The sequence below is a fragment of the Aspergillus udagawae genome (genome assembly GCF_001078395.1).
Source record: "Aspergillus udagawae IFM 46973 DNA, scaffold_2, whole genome shotgun sequence".
NCBI lineage: Eukaryota > Fungi > Ascomycota > Eurotiomycetes > Eurotiales > Aspergillaceae > Aspergillus > Aspergillus udagawae.
In genome coordinates, this window is record NW_025091265.1 from 3,157,144 (window position 1) to 3,170,916 (window position 13,773).

General features: G+C 49.3%; 4 protein-coding genes across 4 annotated transcripts; 2 read left to right on the forward strand and 2 right to left on the reverse strand.

Moving 5' to 3' along the window:
* Nucleotides 1–575: 575 nt before the first annotated feature.
* On the forward strand, nt 576–1,711 carry Aud_003424 (ArsA family ATPase; the record flags this gene model as incomplete). Its single annotated transcript, XM_043288374.1, has 3 exons — nt 576–965; nt 1,027–1,616; nt 1,669–1,711. The coding sequence occupies 3 exons, from the start codon at nt 576–578 to the stop codon at nt 1,709–1,711; spliced, it is 1,023 nt and encodes a 340-aa protein (XP_043144309.1).
* Nucleotides 1,712–6,273: 4,562 nt separating this feature from the next.
* On the reverse strand, nt 6,274–7,699 carry Aud_003425 (eukaryotic translation initiation factor 3 subunit E; the record flags this gene model as incomplete). Its single annotated transcript, XM_043288375.1, has 2 exons — nt 6,274–6,499; nt 6,561–7,699. The coding sequence occupies 2 exons, from the start codon at nt 7,697–7,699 to the stop codon at nt 6,274–6,276; spliced, it is 1,365 nt and encodes a 454-aa protein (XP_043144310.1).
* Nucleotides 7,700–7,849: 150 nt separating this feature from the next.
* Aud_003426 (mitochondrial 54S ribosomal protein mL49) lies at nt 7,850–8,909 on the forward strand (the record flags this gene model as incomplete). Its single annotated transcript, XM_043288376.1, has 4 exons — nt 7,850–7,902; nt 7,962–8,257; nt 8,392–8,780; nt 8,859–8,909. The coding sequence occupies 4 exons, from the start codon at nt 7,850–7,852 to the stop codon at nt 8,907–8,909; spliced, it is 789 nt and encodes a 262-aa protein (XP_043144311.1).
* A 1,032-nt stretch (nt 8,910–9,941) lies between these two features.
* Aud_003427 (putative ARID/BRIGHT domain protein (SWI1)) lies at nt 9,942–12,887 on the reverse strand (the record flags this gene model as incomplete). Its single annotated transcript, XM_043288377.1, has 1 exon — nt 9,942–12,887. One exon carries the CDS (start codon nt 12,885–12,887, stop codon nt 9,942–9,944), a length of 2,946 nt encoding a protein of 981 aa, XP_043144312.1.
* Nucleotides 12,888–13,773: the final 886 nt, after the last annotated feature.

Sequence of the window (13,773 nt, forward strand, 5' to 3'; positions counted from 1 at the left end):
TACGGAGTTATACCTTCAGTGGGGCGTTGAGCTTTTTGTCTTTGCGCGAAATATGAGCTTTGGCTACATAACTCTTGCTGCTGGATCTTTGAGAGCCATTACTGAGAGGCTCATAGATGCAGATGGCGCTAGGTCCATTATGTCGTTTCAATTTGATCTCCTCGAGTAAAGTTGAGATCATCCAATTGCATAGAAGTTGAGGCCTCAGGCAGAAAACTCCAGCACGTGCCCCGCCGATGATGGCTGGAGCGTCCAGATGATTCTACCACTTTGACCGTGCTTTGACGGTTGTAAATAGTTTTCTTTTTCTGTAATTGCTTGCTTGTCTGTCGATACAATTCAAGCCAGGTCCCTGCGACTCAAATCTCTTTCGAGCCCATTTCTCGGAAGCTTCGACACACCTCAATCAAAAACTTTTGGCCTCTGCGGGGAAACAAATACGTGTAAATTCAACCCCCATCACTGCTCACCGAACAAGCAAACAACCCCTTTTCAAGGAATTCGAGCATCTTCTCACTGCATTAAGTTGCGATACATTTCTGCTTGCCGGATTCTCAACTTCCAAATTCCTCAAAATGTCTTCGACCGCGGTCGTGCACGGCGACGATCTCATGGAGCCAACGCTCCAGTCCATTCTCAGCCAGAAGACCTTGCGATGGATCTTCGTTGGTGGTAAAGGAGGTGTTGGGAAGACAACAACATCATGCTCGCTTGCGATCCAGCTAGCGAAAGTCCGCAAATCAGTCCTGCTCATTTCGACCGACCCCGCACACAACCTGAGCGATGCATTCGGGCAGAAGTTTGGAAAGGAGGCCAGGCTGGTCGATGGATACTCCAACCTTAGCGCTATGGAGATTGATCCGAACGGCAGCATCCAGGATCTCCTCGCTAGTGGGGAGTCGCAGGGCGAAGATCCCATGGCCGGACTGGGTATGGGTAATATGATGCAGGATCTGGCTTTCAGCGTAGGTGCAGCCTTTGACATTACTGGGAGCGCGTGTCCATGCTAACAATCAACGTCTGTAGATTCCCGGTGTCGACGAAGCCATGTCCTTCGCCGAAGTCTTGAAGCAAGTCAAGTCTCTGTCTTATGAGGTTATTGTGTTCGACACTGCACCAACCGGACACACCCTTCGTTTCCTTCAGTTCCCTACCGTCCTTGAGAAGGCCCTCGCGAAGCTCTCTCAGCTGTCGTCTCAATTCGGACCAATGCTGAACTCGATCCTCGGTGCTCGTGGCGGCCTCCCAGGCGGACAGAACATCGACGAGCTCCTCCAGAAGATGGAGTCTCTGCGGGAGACCATTAGCGAGGTGAATACGCAGTTCAAGAACCCCGACATGACCACCTTCGTGTGTGTCTGCATCGCCGAATTCCTGTCCCTGTACGAGACGGAGCGTATGATCCAGGAACTCACGAGCTACGGTATCGATACCCATGCCATTGTGGTCAACCAGCTTCTGTTCCCCAAGGAAGGAAGCGGATGCGAGCAGTGCAATGCTCGCAGGAAGATGCAGAAGAAGTACCTTGAGCAAATCGAGGAGCTTTACGAAGATTTCAACGTTGTCCGGATGCCATTACTGGTTGAGGAAGTAAGAGGAAAGGAAAAGCTGGAAAAGTCAGTCCTCCATCCAATACTCGTTGAAAACAATGACTGACAATGTCTACAGGTTCAGCGAGATGCTTGTGCACCCTTACGTTCCTCCTCAATAGACTACCCTAAACATGTTGTATCCATATGAGAGCCATAAGAGATATAGTCGGGACGAGTTACGAAATGAATAGACCATGATGATTCGAGATCATACTGCCTTCTATGCTCGGGTTCACCCTTGTATTCAGTCTACTGCTTCTGACTTCGAATAATCTAACTGTAGAATCTTGTGCTTTCTCGTTTAACTTTGCTCTTGTCTCAGTCGACACACATGGGTGTGGCTGACTTCTTTTGAGTGATTCGCCACAGCGCCTCACTTTCACAGTCTCCGAAAGATCGGCGAGGGAACCAGGTATTTCACATAATGTCACAAAAGGTTCTCAAAGCCTCGAGCGAGCTCTTGTTGCCTCTTGAAGCCTCATTCATGCTGTTTGGGGTCTCTCTGAAGGCGAATAAGCTGGCAGCTCGAAACAAGAGCTTGACTGCCTAACACACTCCAAACCTAAACAGCCCTTCTATTCTAAGAGTTGCCGCGTTAAATGTCAGGCGCAGGCATTATGTGCCTCTACTTTCATTGAACATCAAGGATGCTTGGAGTCAAGTGAATCCCGTTGCTTTGACAAATGCACACCTCAACTTCGCTTCATGTCAACTTGAAGAGCCATTGGATCAGTGCCGAATGTATGTTGCTTTACATGAAACTGTCTTGAGGTGATATACTGCTCTATAGGTGTGAATTGCCATTAGCTTGATGAAGGGAATTAGCCTAGTCAATTGAGTGGCGACTGGGTGTGATGAAGTTCAACAGATCAGCATGTGCTGTCACGAAATGATCGATGCCCAGTGCAAGCTGAATTGCTTACTTCAGTAGAGTGATGAGGCGAGTAGTAGGTTGTGTAGTATGACACCAACCAGATTTGGATATTAATCAGAAGAGAGGATGTCTTTGTCTGCTGGACTACAAACACTTCGACTTGATACCTGAATAGCGCAAGGTGCTCAGAACTTCCAGCCTTGATGTTGTAAATGAGGCCGTGGACTCAGGTTCGCTCAATGGGCCACCTGGTAGTTCCATTTGCAAGGATCTTCAAGGCAGGATCATCCTCGGTGTCTGAAGTGTATATATGGACCCTGTTTCAGTAGTATCAGGCAGTTCGCTGATCCCTCGTGCGTAGGTTTGCTTGAAGATCAAGTTCTCGAACTCGCCAGAGTAGTGAAACAGCCTCAACCGAGATTGTATGACTACAATCCGCTTGGGCTTACACAGCCAGAATGAAGCTCGCTGAATTCGCTTTCCTTAGGCCCCACGAAAGAGGCCATCACTCTTTTATTTCAGTCGAAGTTGAAATCGTAGTCAAGGGTTACCCTCGGTACAAGCCGTGATACGTCAGGGCAAGTCTGGGAAGACATTTATAGAAATAGCTGCCTTGGCTGCCATGGTGGGTATGTCAAGGTCCATGCCGAGCCATTCAGGAAGCACCAGAACACACAGCATCAGTTAAAGGCAAGTCTAGAAGCAACAGTGGACACCGTGATAGTGTTGCGTACTAGAACTGGTCCGAAATGAAGTCGTTGACCATGCGTCCCAACGGCCACGGTATGCAATGGTTGGCTGGTCGCTCTCCGGCCACATTGGTGGGTTAGTAGCTGCATCTACGCAAGAAGCACTCCGTAGCCAGACAAAATTAGCGGACGGGCTCTTTCCATGTACCTAGCTGGGTGGAGATCACCAAGACCCAGCGGAGAGAAACGTTCTCCTTCAGGTTGTTTCATAGGCCGCAGGGGCGGATCCTTGTTGGATACATTGCATCGATGAGCGCTTAGAAATCGACTGGTGAAGAGATGGACTCTCGTACGAGAAGTCACCGAATCCAAAATCATTATTATTTTGTTTTGTTGCTGAAGGGTCTCGGATCGTTTCTGCAGATGCTTCTTGAGAACGAAACTTAGGAGGCCCGTTTGCAAGACGGAGCCATCGATAAATATGAGTTGTGGGGGACACTGCATGGAAGACGGCGAGCACCGCTTCCTGAATCGGCCTTGTGCATACAATGCAGTGTTCTTCCTCTCTGTTCTGGATCAATATAATTGTTGGCAACTGGTCCACGCGTTCTCGGACTCGGCATGTCTATACCTTAGTTACCTACTGTCGGTGTCAGTTGAGAGAGTGAAGTTCCTCCTAAAAATCCGGCTGCTGCTTTGATTTGTCTAACATGCACTGGCTCTTTTCGCAGATTACAAGAAATGGGTTGAGCGTGGCATTGCTCTCAGGTCTGCCTGTCCACCAAACCCACTGCGCATAGATAATAGCTCTCTGATCTCACAACGATGATCAGTGGGACCCGTCTGTTTACGGCCAGCTCTGATCTCAATATACATTTAAACTCGGAATATACTAAGCGCCCTCATTGAGCTGGGGAAAGTTAGAAGAAGGTTTCGGAATGTTATGATAAATATTCTACTAGGATGTCAGCGCATGGAGCCACGACAACATCCTAACAAACCAATTTGGTGCCGCATGTTCACCGCAATCTAGTCCAAGGATCTTGAAATTGAGACGCACGATTAAGGAATAGGATCCGGCCCTGGCGCAGCGACCTAGGAGCGCATGGCATGGGTGCAGCTGGCTTCGATTTGCGAACGGTATTAGTCTTCGTCAAAGTCAAGCCTCACTTTTGTTTTACCGGTGCGAAAAGGGGGTTGAATCTCGTCCTCTCAAAGAGTGAGGCGGTCCTTCCGGGATCCGATGAGCACAATGAGCCAAATTGGCTTTCCAGCCATCTTATCACTCTGCTCGTGACGGATACTCCTTTGAGGTTCTGGACTACTGTAAGTGTGATCTCCTCTGGAAGATTCTATAGTGATTGCAAATGGAAGTGCTGATCAGCTTCACTAAGCGAGTATGACTGTATTGCAGCTGAGCATCTCGAACTTCAATCAATTCCTTCGGGCTCATGCAGACGACCTTCGTATTTATCTCGCCGTTATCCCTTACATGAGTAGAGTCGGCCTGGGGCTATATATACACACGGCGTCCATTCATGTACCTGTTTCGTGCCATCATCAACTTCCTTAAACAGCATCCTACGCGAGCATCCAACCAAGCTTATATACCTCAAAGTGTTCCATCTAGAAGGACAAAACACTTTCGAAGATGTCACAAGTCCAGCAATATTGGTTACCAGGCTATGGTCTCTCAAGACATATTGTGCTGGGCCATATCCAGTATTTCCTTGGACCATCGGCAACTGTGAGACCTTATACTTACCAGGTAAACGATTACTTAGTTGGCGAAAGTGTGATAATGGGAAGAGTGTGCCTAATCCGCGAGCTTGATACAAACAGGGGCGCGACGGCTATCTCATCAATGGTGTGCCTTTGACGCGGGTCTCTGCTCCCTTCTGGCATTTGCTTTCCTACTGCCCTGCCACTAACAGGATCCCACAGGAACAAATCAACGATCTGGCCATCATGTCACGAGAGTACGAACGGCAGGAATCCCTTCGAATGACAGGGGATATCCTTACACCCAGTTCCTGCAGGGAGTCAGAGCCTTATATCAACGAAATCGTACCGGTGCGCACCTTCGGTTGTCGCAGGCAGCCCGTTGATCACGGAGGGCGGCGTGGGCGATGATCCCGAATCATTCGATTGACAATAGACTTTCACCGGTTTAGAGCCAGTGATGTCGTCGAGCATATTCGTTTGATTGTCTCCGGGCTTTTGCTTTTCACAATATACCCCAGTCGAGCGCGCCAGTCCATGTTTCACCTACTCTTTCCTCTTAATCAAGACCGGCATTTTCGCTGCAAGCGCTATGTCACATTCGTCTTTTGTTCGAACAACTCTTGGGATCTGAAATCGGGCCATATATTAACAACTGGTCTCGACTACAATTCATTTTCGGGTTGCTTTGGCTTGATGTGGATCGCCTTCTTTCGTCTTAGAGACGTACTCCAATGACCTCTTCCTTACTACAAATACACGAGAACATCCCTCTCCAAAGGCAGTCTCATTCCGAATGAATACAGGAATGACTTGAGGTAACCGGAAGGTTGATACTGAATTTCACTCATCTGTCTATAGACCATTCGTAACAGCATATATCAATGGATCAATCAACATAGCACAAAGCTCTGAGACCATGCGAAACAATATGACTCTCATCAATCGTTACAATCGGTCATTCGCCCGGCTCTGAAGTAAAATCCCAGTCCCGGAACACGGACTCGAGCTGGCTTCCCTTTCGGTTCTTCCCTCGCTTCTAGACCCTTAGAAATGTCAAGAGTTTCAATCAATGGCCACTCGTTTTCTTTTCTCACCATCACAGAAACACAAAGAGAGTCAAGCAGGGGGCCCAAGAGAGATATCTAAAACTGACAACATAAAATAGAAAGGAGGAATTACGGGGAACATGAAAAGTGGACCACCTGAACGCCAGCCTGATGCCACTCTGCTTGGTCCCATCACACGAGAAACCCACAGACAGTGGGAATTTTTAACATGAACAGAACCATTCGGAGGAAGGAAAAAGGATGAATTTTGTTTTCGGGGCGTAAATCGAATTCTTTACTTTATTTCGCAACAGCCGCGCTGTGACAGAATAAAAATTAGTAATTTGTCAGTGTTGTGGATACAATAAGCGGACGAACCTCAGCACTTGTGTCCGGAAGAAAGCACCCTTGGTCCTCTCGATGACCTGCTGGTACACAGACTGGGGAGGGTGATTCATGATCACGGTGCCCTCCTTGTAGTCAATCTTGGCATCAACACGTGTGTCGCGGATCAGGTTGACAATCCACTTCTCGCCCTCATCCTGGTTCAGGCCGAGACGGGTAGAAAGATCCCTAGTTTCCAATGTCAGTTGTCCGCCGCCTCGTCATTCAAATTTAAGATACTGTTACATACTTGATATCAATCCGCTGGTGAATCTTGCAGTAGCTCTCGGAGATGAGGTGCCGAGCAGCCTCGACAAAGGCATCAGCGGTGGAAACAAGGAAGAAGTCACTGCGAAGCACATCCTCGGCCTCGCCCAGCTTCTTCTGAGCCTCTTCAAAATCGAAATCAACGTAGAGAGCCTTGACGAAGTCGGTGATAGGGTCGTTGTACTCATAACCCTCCTGGCGCACCACACGGATCAAGTCCTTCAATTGCTTCTGGTATACACTGCTGCTCTTGTGTGCGCGGTTACGGTTGGTGATAACTGCCGCGGCAAGATACCGCAGGATCCAGGGGCAGTTGGTCTGGATGGTGTTGATGTAGGCGGGGGAGAAGAAGAGATCGGTCAGGACATCGCGAGCGGCATCGTGGTTAAAGAAGGGGAAAAGAGACCAGTGAATCAGCCAGGAGCGGTTCTGGAGCTGACCCAGAGGGTTGTTGAATAGACGGGTCTCAATCGAATCTTTAACCTTCTGGACTTCCTCCATCGCAGCCTCCCAGCTGGTGGTGAGGATCTCCGAAGCGAACTTACCCCATGTAGCCGAGGCGACCTTGTCGTTATCCGTCGAAAGAACACGGAACTGATAGAGGAGCTCTGCCGCATTACCGTAGCTGCCGCAGCTGTACTGGAACCGGCCGTAGTCGTAAAGGCTGTTGACCATTTCAATGGTCACTCCGTGCTGTTCCTCGAGGAACTTCAAGTTGGCGACCTTGTCGCTTCGCAGGTTGGCCACGACGCTCTCATCCTGCAGCAGCTGGGTGATCTTGGCGCTCTCCTCCTCGTACTGTTGCAACTTGGCGAGAACCTCCTCCCTCTTCTTCACGAACTCATCGGGAATGGTGTCGGAGTTGTTGATCTCCTTCCAGAGATTGGCAACATAGTCGGTCATGTTCGTGTGCTTCAAAAGCTCATACTTCGCACGGACAACTTCCTTCTCGTCATCTTGGCCCGAACTGAATTCAAGCAGAGGAAAGACGAGGTGACGGTCGAGATAGGGGATCAGTTTGGGAAGCAGGTTGTATTGGTTGGCGATTTCTTCAGCGGTCGAAGGGTGGGCCGCGGCACCACTGAGAATAGTCTCAGCGGAAGGGGGAACGTTGGCTGCCATATTGGTGTAGGATGGACAGCAGGATGAGAGGAAAGCGCGGGGTATATGAAGTGGAGGAACAGCAGCGAGGACTGTGTTGAAGTCTCTCTCTGTCTCTTCTTTCGTCCCGTGCCAAAGTAAGTGTGCGGCGGTTTCTTTGCGCTGGCGAAAATGTGGGCGGGAGGGCTGGTGGGCGCGCTAGCCCTCTTTGGGACTAGCAACAGGTCTCCGCGCAGAACGCAAGAAATCGTATGTTGTAGGATGATGCTTGACATTTCTGTAGGACCTCTTTTCGATCGTACGTCGCGCTCACATCCCCTGTGATAGAACCCATTTCTTGTCGGGGCTCTTCATCACATCCACACGTCGGGATTGCCAGAGTTTTATCCATTGCAGGCCGCGTTTTTCCATATCCGCAGCCGATGGCATCTTTCCTGCAGTCTCTGCCAGTCTGCTCGGCTGTTCGCAAGCAGTCGACTGCAGCTCCCGTCTTCCTCAATGCTTCACAGTTTGTCGCTTCGTCGAGGACATGTAGCCCCTTCTCCACATTATTTTCACAGTCTAGATCGATCTCTTCTCGTAAGTCTCCGTCGAATCCGCCTGTCCCATGCGTTTCTATCCATAAGCGAGCTATAGCAGAAAAATGAATAGAAACAGAGAAGCAGATTTGGGAACCAGATTGGAGATTATCGTACTAACGTGTGTTACTGCAGCTCACTCATTGAGAACCGCTCAACTCTCCAAATCGAAGCCTTCCGCCCATCAGTCCCGGACGTTCCTGGTTCAGCTCAAACGGCAATCCCAGACTCTGAAAGAAAACCCTTCCGCAATAACAGGAGCCGTGCCTCTTCCTGGCGCAAACCTGCAGCTCACAAACCTCCCATATTTCATTCGCCGCACAGCATCAAACCAACTCCCCGTATATCTCGTCACAAAAGCCGGTGGTACCAAGCAACAGACCAAGATTCAGAAGACGGAAGGTGATCTCGAGGCATTGAGGAGCGACCTTGCACGATATCTCGGTCTTGAAAGCGGCGACCCTCGCTCGCCAAAAAGCCCCGACGTCACTATCAACCGTCTCAATGGCCATATTATTGTCAAGGTATGAGTGGATATACCTCGCGCGGTCCAGTGCTCTCTTTCTGCCCTATCAATCCAATCGCTAATTGACACCATGTAGGGTTGGCGGAAGCCTGAGATTCAAAAGTTCCTTCTGGAGCGTAACTTCTAAGCAGTGACGTATCAGCTCTTTCAGCATGAACGATTACCTTTCCGTACCCAATATCTATTATCATCATCTACTCGATAATCGATTACCGATTTACATATTCCACGAAAAAGAGCTATTTCAAGCTTCAGCATCAAACGCACTACCAAAGGACCGAAGAAGGGAAGTGAAATGTTGTTATGCGGAGGGAAGGGGCCCATGGAAAATGCCCAATTTGCATGAACGGGCTACTTGTTTATCGCGTTTCACTGTCTTTGGATCGTCATTTCGTTTCATGTCCCTTTTTGCATTGTACGATTCTCTTGCTGGTGTCCGTGTTGCGGGTTTCTCATTGCTGTCATTGAAGGCTCTGGCTTCTGCTGTACTCTGGGGATTGTCCTCCTCTTTCTATCCTTTCCGCATCTGATCTCATCTCTGCCATTTCTCGGTTGTGTGGCTATTTGTACTATTCACACTCTAGTACATGTCCAATAGTCCAGTCAAATCAGACGAAAAGACTTATGCATCTGGAATTACAATTGTGGACCTGAAGGCAAGCTTCAGCATCTAGTATCCGTGAGAATGCAGACGAGGTTCTTGATATATTCTACAGGGTCATTCTAGTCCCATGTTAGAGACGAAACCAATTTTTTTGCGGAGAAGCTTGTGGTCTCCCTCTTTAATGTGAAGCGAAGAGAACCAGGCATACGTAGGTCATTACAAACGGAGAATGAATGGTTTGAGATGATGACAACGATGGTGTATTTACCCATATAGACATCATGAATGATTCTTTTGCCCGAGGGTATTTTACAGTGATAGACAGAATGATACAGTCACGCCCCACAATATTTCTCCCACCGGCGCCGAACAGATACAAAAAAGGCATGGAACAGGTATGAGTGAGTCCTCATTGAGATCAGAAGAAGGCACGAGAATGAACAAACTGGCTTTGTAAGATGGCAAGCCCGCTAGGGTCACTTGAATATCCAAAGAAAGGGAGTTTGAAGCTGGAAGAGCACAAGAAGCGGAGTATCCCATTAGGTTTAACACATTTCACTCGGCTAAACGAGCATAAGAGATCAGCTGCCGAACAACGCCAGGATCAACATTGGGCATCAATAATGCACCAAGTAGGCTCTCTTTTTTCGGGATGATTCCCGACGGAAAATTCCGCGCGGAACTATTGTCAGCGAGCTTCGACTTCTCCGCTAGACGACACAGGATTGTTAAACCTCGATTGATAATAGAACTATACGCGGCGGCCTCTGCCTCCGCCTGACCTCGGGCAGCATGGGACTGGCGAGAATTGGTATTAGGGGGAGGGACACGTTCAGTGCTTAGCAAACATGAGAGCCGCAGAAGGTGAATAGCAAACCCGTCGATCGACTCAAGCCATTGTTTGGCCAGGGTACCATCAGCAAACGAAGAAAGAATGTCGGCTGCCAGTAGTCCCTGCATGAGGAATACCTTGCGGGCGTCCGCTATGGCCAGATGTTTCCGTAGTTGATCGGGGACTGGACAAATAGCTAGTCCAAAGGCACGGGTCAGCAATTCATGCTGTGGACCGGGCGCTCCATCACCGGAGAATATTGCTTTAAAAAAAATCCTGTTGGGATCATCTCTGGCCAGGAGCTTAGCTAAGCTGTCGACGGCGGCGGGTGTGTATTTGTGAATCGAGGCGTTGTAGGATGTAAACATGACGCCGTCTGGACCCAACGTTGGAGGAGGAAATGGAGCAAAAGACAAAAGGAAATGCAATAGACAAAGGGCCTCCTCTTTGCTTGGTAACTGAATCACATGCGCCAAATTGCTCAAATAGATGACAGCGTCCTTCATGAAATCCAACGTGTTCTGATGGGTTCGAAGAAGCATGTTTCGAGTCCCTAAGTATCGGATAATGGTTGATATGAACTGTACAACGGGGGCAGTTGATAGTAACCCAAAGTTTGATTCAGTGAAGGAAAGGTTTCGCAATATTGTGGTGACGCATATGAGTCTGTCAACAGCCCGATCGAGCTCATATTCAAGGCTTCCAAACTCAGGGACGTCGGCAAGAGAAGTCCATTCTGCCTGACATCCACGAGTAATCTCCTCGTACGAGGGGAGTAACATCACGTCCGAAACCTCCACGGCGTGTTCAGCAAGCAGATCAGCTTGGTCCTCGGCACATTCGATCAAGCTATCAATCAAATCTTCGCAATTATCGAGCGAGATTTGGACGGCTGGTTCACAGGAGAGGGATACAAGAGTATCCAACGCCAGGCGCATCTCCGCATGAATACCAGACTTGACGCTCATTGTGAGCGCGTGAATGTCAATAACGCCAAGCTCGGCAAAGGAAGGCACATTTGGTTTCAACCTAGTTATTTCTTCCCCAAGTTGGTACATTTCATCCAAAGCTATCGGACCGTGCAAGCTGCTCTCCGGCAAAACCATTGGTTTGAAAGGATCTTGTATCGGCTGTTTCAAAGGTTGATCAGAGGCTTGCTCGAATGTCTTAGCCGACTTTCCCGGTGTTGCCCCAAGAGGTTTTGTTGACTGAGCAGGGGACTGGTTTGGTAACTGGCCTGTAGAATCCTGCGGGGTTGCTGGAGGTTGAGACTGACGGGATACACTTAGTCGATGCTGTGGTTGTTTGTTCGACGCTTTGACCTGAGTCGGGGTCGCGAAGCCATTTGGAATATTTTGCTGCGCATTGTTTGCTACCGACATGGTACCAGGAGAGGCACCAACTGGTTGAGGTACTTCGAATCCTTGGCCCTGTTTGACTGTTGGCGACTGAAACTGGAGAGCCGATGGATCGCTTGGCTGTCGCGGCAGTGAGCTTTGCTGCATTTGATCTGCAAACTGCTTCTGTTGCGTGCTGAGAAAAGCCTGTTCGTACGCAGCGAGGTTCCTTTGATAGTGTTCCCGAATCTCCTGTACAGCCATAGGAAATTGCATCGGAGGGAACTGAAGCTGTTGGGCTATTACAGGCCACATGTTTGCGGCGCTTACCTTCTTTGAACCACCCAGTTTCATAACGGTCGCATAGAGCTGGACCAAATTGATAGGGCGACCACAAACTATGGGATTCGGATCCAAAGGTAGATTGCGCGACATCATAAATTTCTGCAACGACCTCATAAAGCCCTCAGGATTGGGTGGTTTGGCCATATTTTGCTGCATTTGCCTGATGGCTGCCATTTGCTGAGGGTTTGCCATCGCGTTCATCCCCGCTGCCACGGGGCGTCCTGCCATCGCAGGATTCATATTCATAGGACGACCTTGGTTCTGCATCTGCAACGCGTGGAGTCGCTGCTGTTGAGCGGCCATTGCTTGCTGATATTGCGGCATACTGCTAAAGTTCGCTTGCATGGGCGCTTGTACAGCAGCAGAAGTCATCGTAGGAGCGGGTGCAAATTGCGGGCCCATCCCTTGAGGGAAAGGCTGACCTGGAATAAATGAGCTGTTTTGCGGTGTGTTGACTCTACTTGGATGATCTGATTGCGACGGGGACATATGAGGGCCGACATGAGGGCCAGCGGGCGAGAATGGGCTAGGAGAGGCCGTTCCCAGTCTCTGCACACCGTGCTGGTCAAAGTCTTGCATGATGGGGGACTGAGTGACATTGGTCGGAGTCCCTTGCTGGAAATGTTGGTACGGCGCGGCATGGGAAGGGAATTGCTGGGCGCCATTCGCAGGCCCCTGGTAACCAGGGAAAGGCATTTGATGAGGCGTCTGAGATCGCGATACAGAAAGCCCGCCAGGCGCTTGCCTAGGCGACATTGAGAGACCATCCTCTGGTCGTGATCTCTTGGACGGAATCACCTGGTTAGGGTTGTGGAATCCGGGGGAGGCATTTCGCGGTACTCCATTGAACATGCGCTGAAACTGATTGGGGTCTGGCGGCGTGGGAGATGCATGGAGAAATGCCGCTGATGGATCTATTGTTGCTTGATTAAAGGCACCATTGTCATGGCTCTGGAGGTTCGAGGCGTCGGCTAGCCAGGCATTCATGTCGTGTGGTCTTACCAACCCATCTGCAAGGCGACGATCGTCAGCGAATGTGTCACACGCACAAAACAGGCTCGGCCATCATTAATAAGCAACTGTTGGTCTCGCGACGAGATCAACATGAAAATCAATGATGCAACCGTTGACGAAACTCATCACAGAAAGGACAAGGTGGGGGGCTATAGACGCGTCGGAGGTTGTGGTTGAGTCGCGCTTTGAGTCTGCGACACGAGCATTTGAGAAGCAACGAGCACACAGAACAGACTATCGGAAACATTCGACGCAAGAGCTGCAAGTAATGAAGACACGGAACAAGATCGGTACTGAGGGAATAAAAATAGCGCAAAGGTTTTGTACATACCGACAAGGCTGGATAACTTAGATGCCGACTCGTAAGCGTACGATTACACCGGTCCCGAAATAGCAGCGGTTGAGAGGCTTGAGAGTGTGCAAAGAGGACGATGAGAAGTCACGGGATTGCAGGCGCCGGAGCGCAAAGGCAGAAAACAGGGATGGAACTGTCAATGAGGCTCAACCATCAGTATAAGTAAAGAAGCAACTAAATAAAAAACGGTAACAACAGAATACAAGAGTAATGAAGACTTTAATCAATAAGACAAGATAATAAGCCAAAGAAGCGCTGGAACTTTGAGCACCACAGGATGGGGATTGCAACGTGTGTGACTGGTCCCGAAGAATGGCCAGATTGGATGGCCAGTAGTGCGTGGCGACACATGTGAAGTGTGCTCTGGACACAGCAGGCACAATCCAATGGCATAAGACAAGTGGGTGGGTGGTCTAGTATTGAACGTACCAGATCCAAGTAAAGCAGTGCACAGGAGAGTCGTAATTTTATTTTATTTTAATGAAATTCCTTCCTGTATTTCGA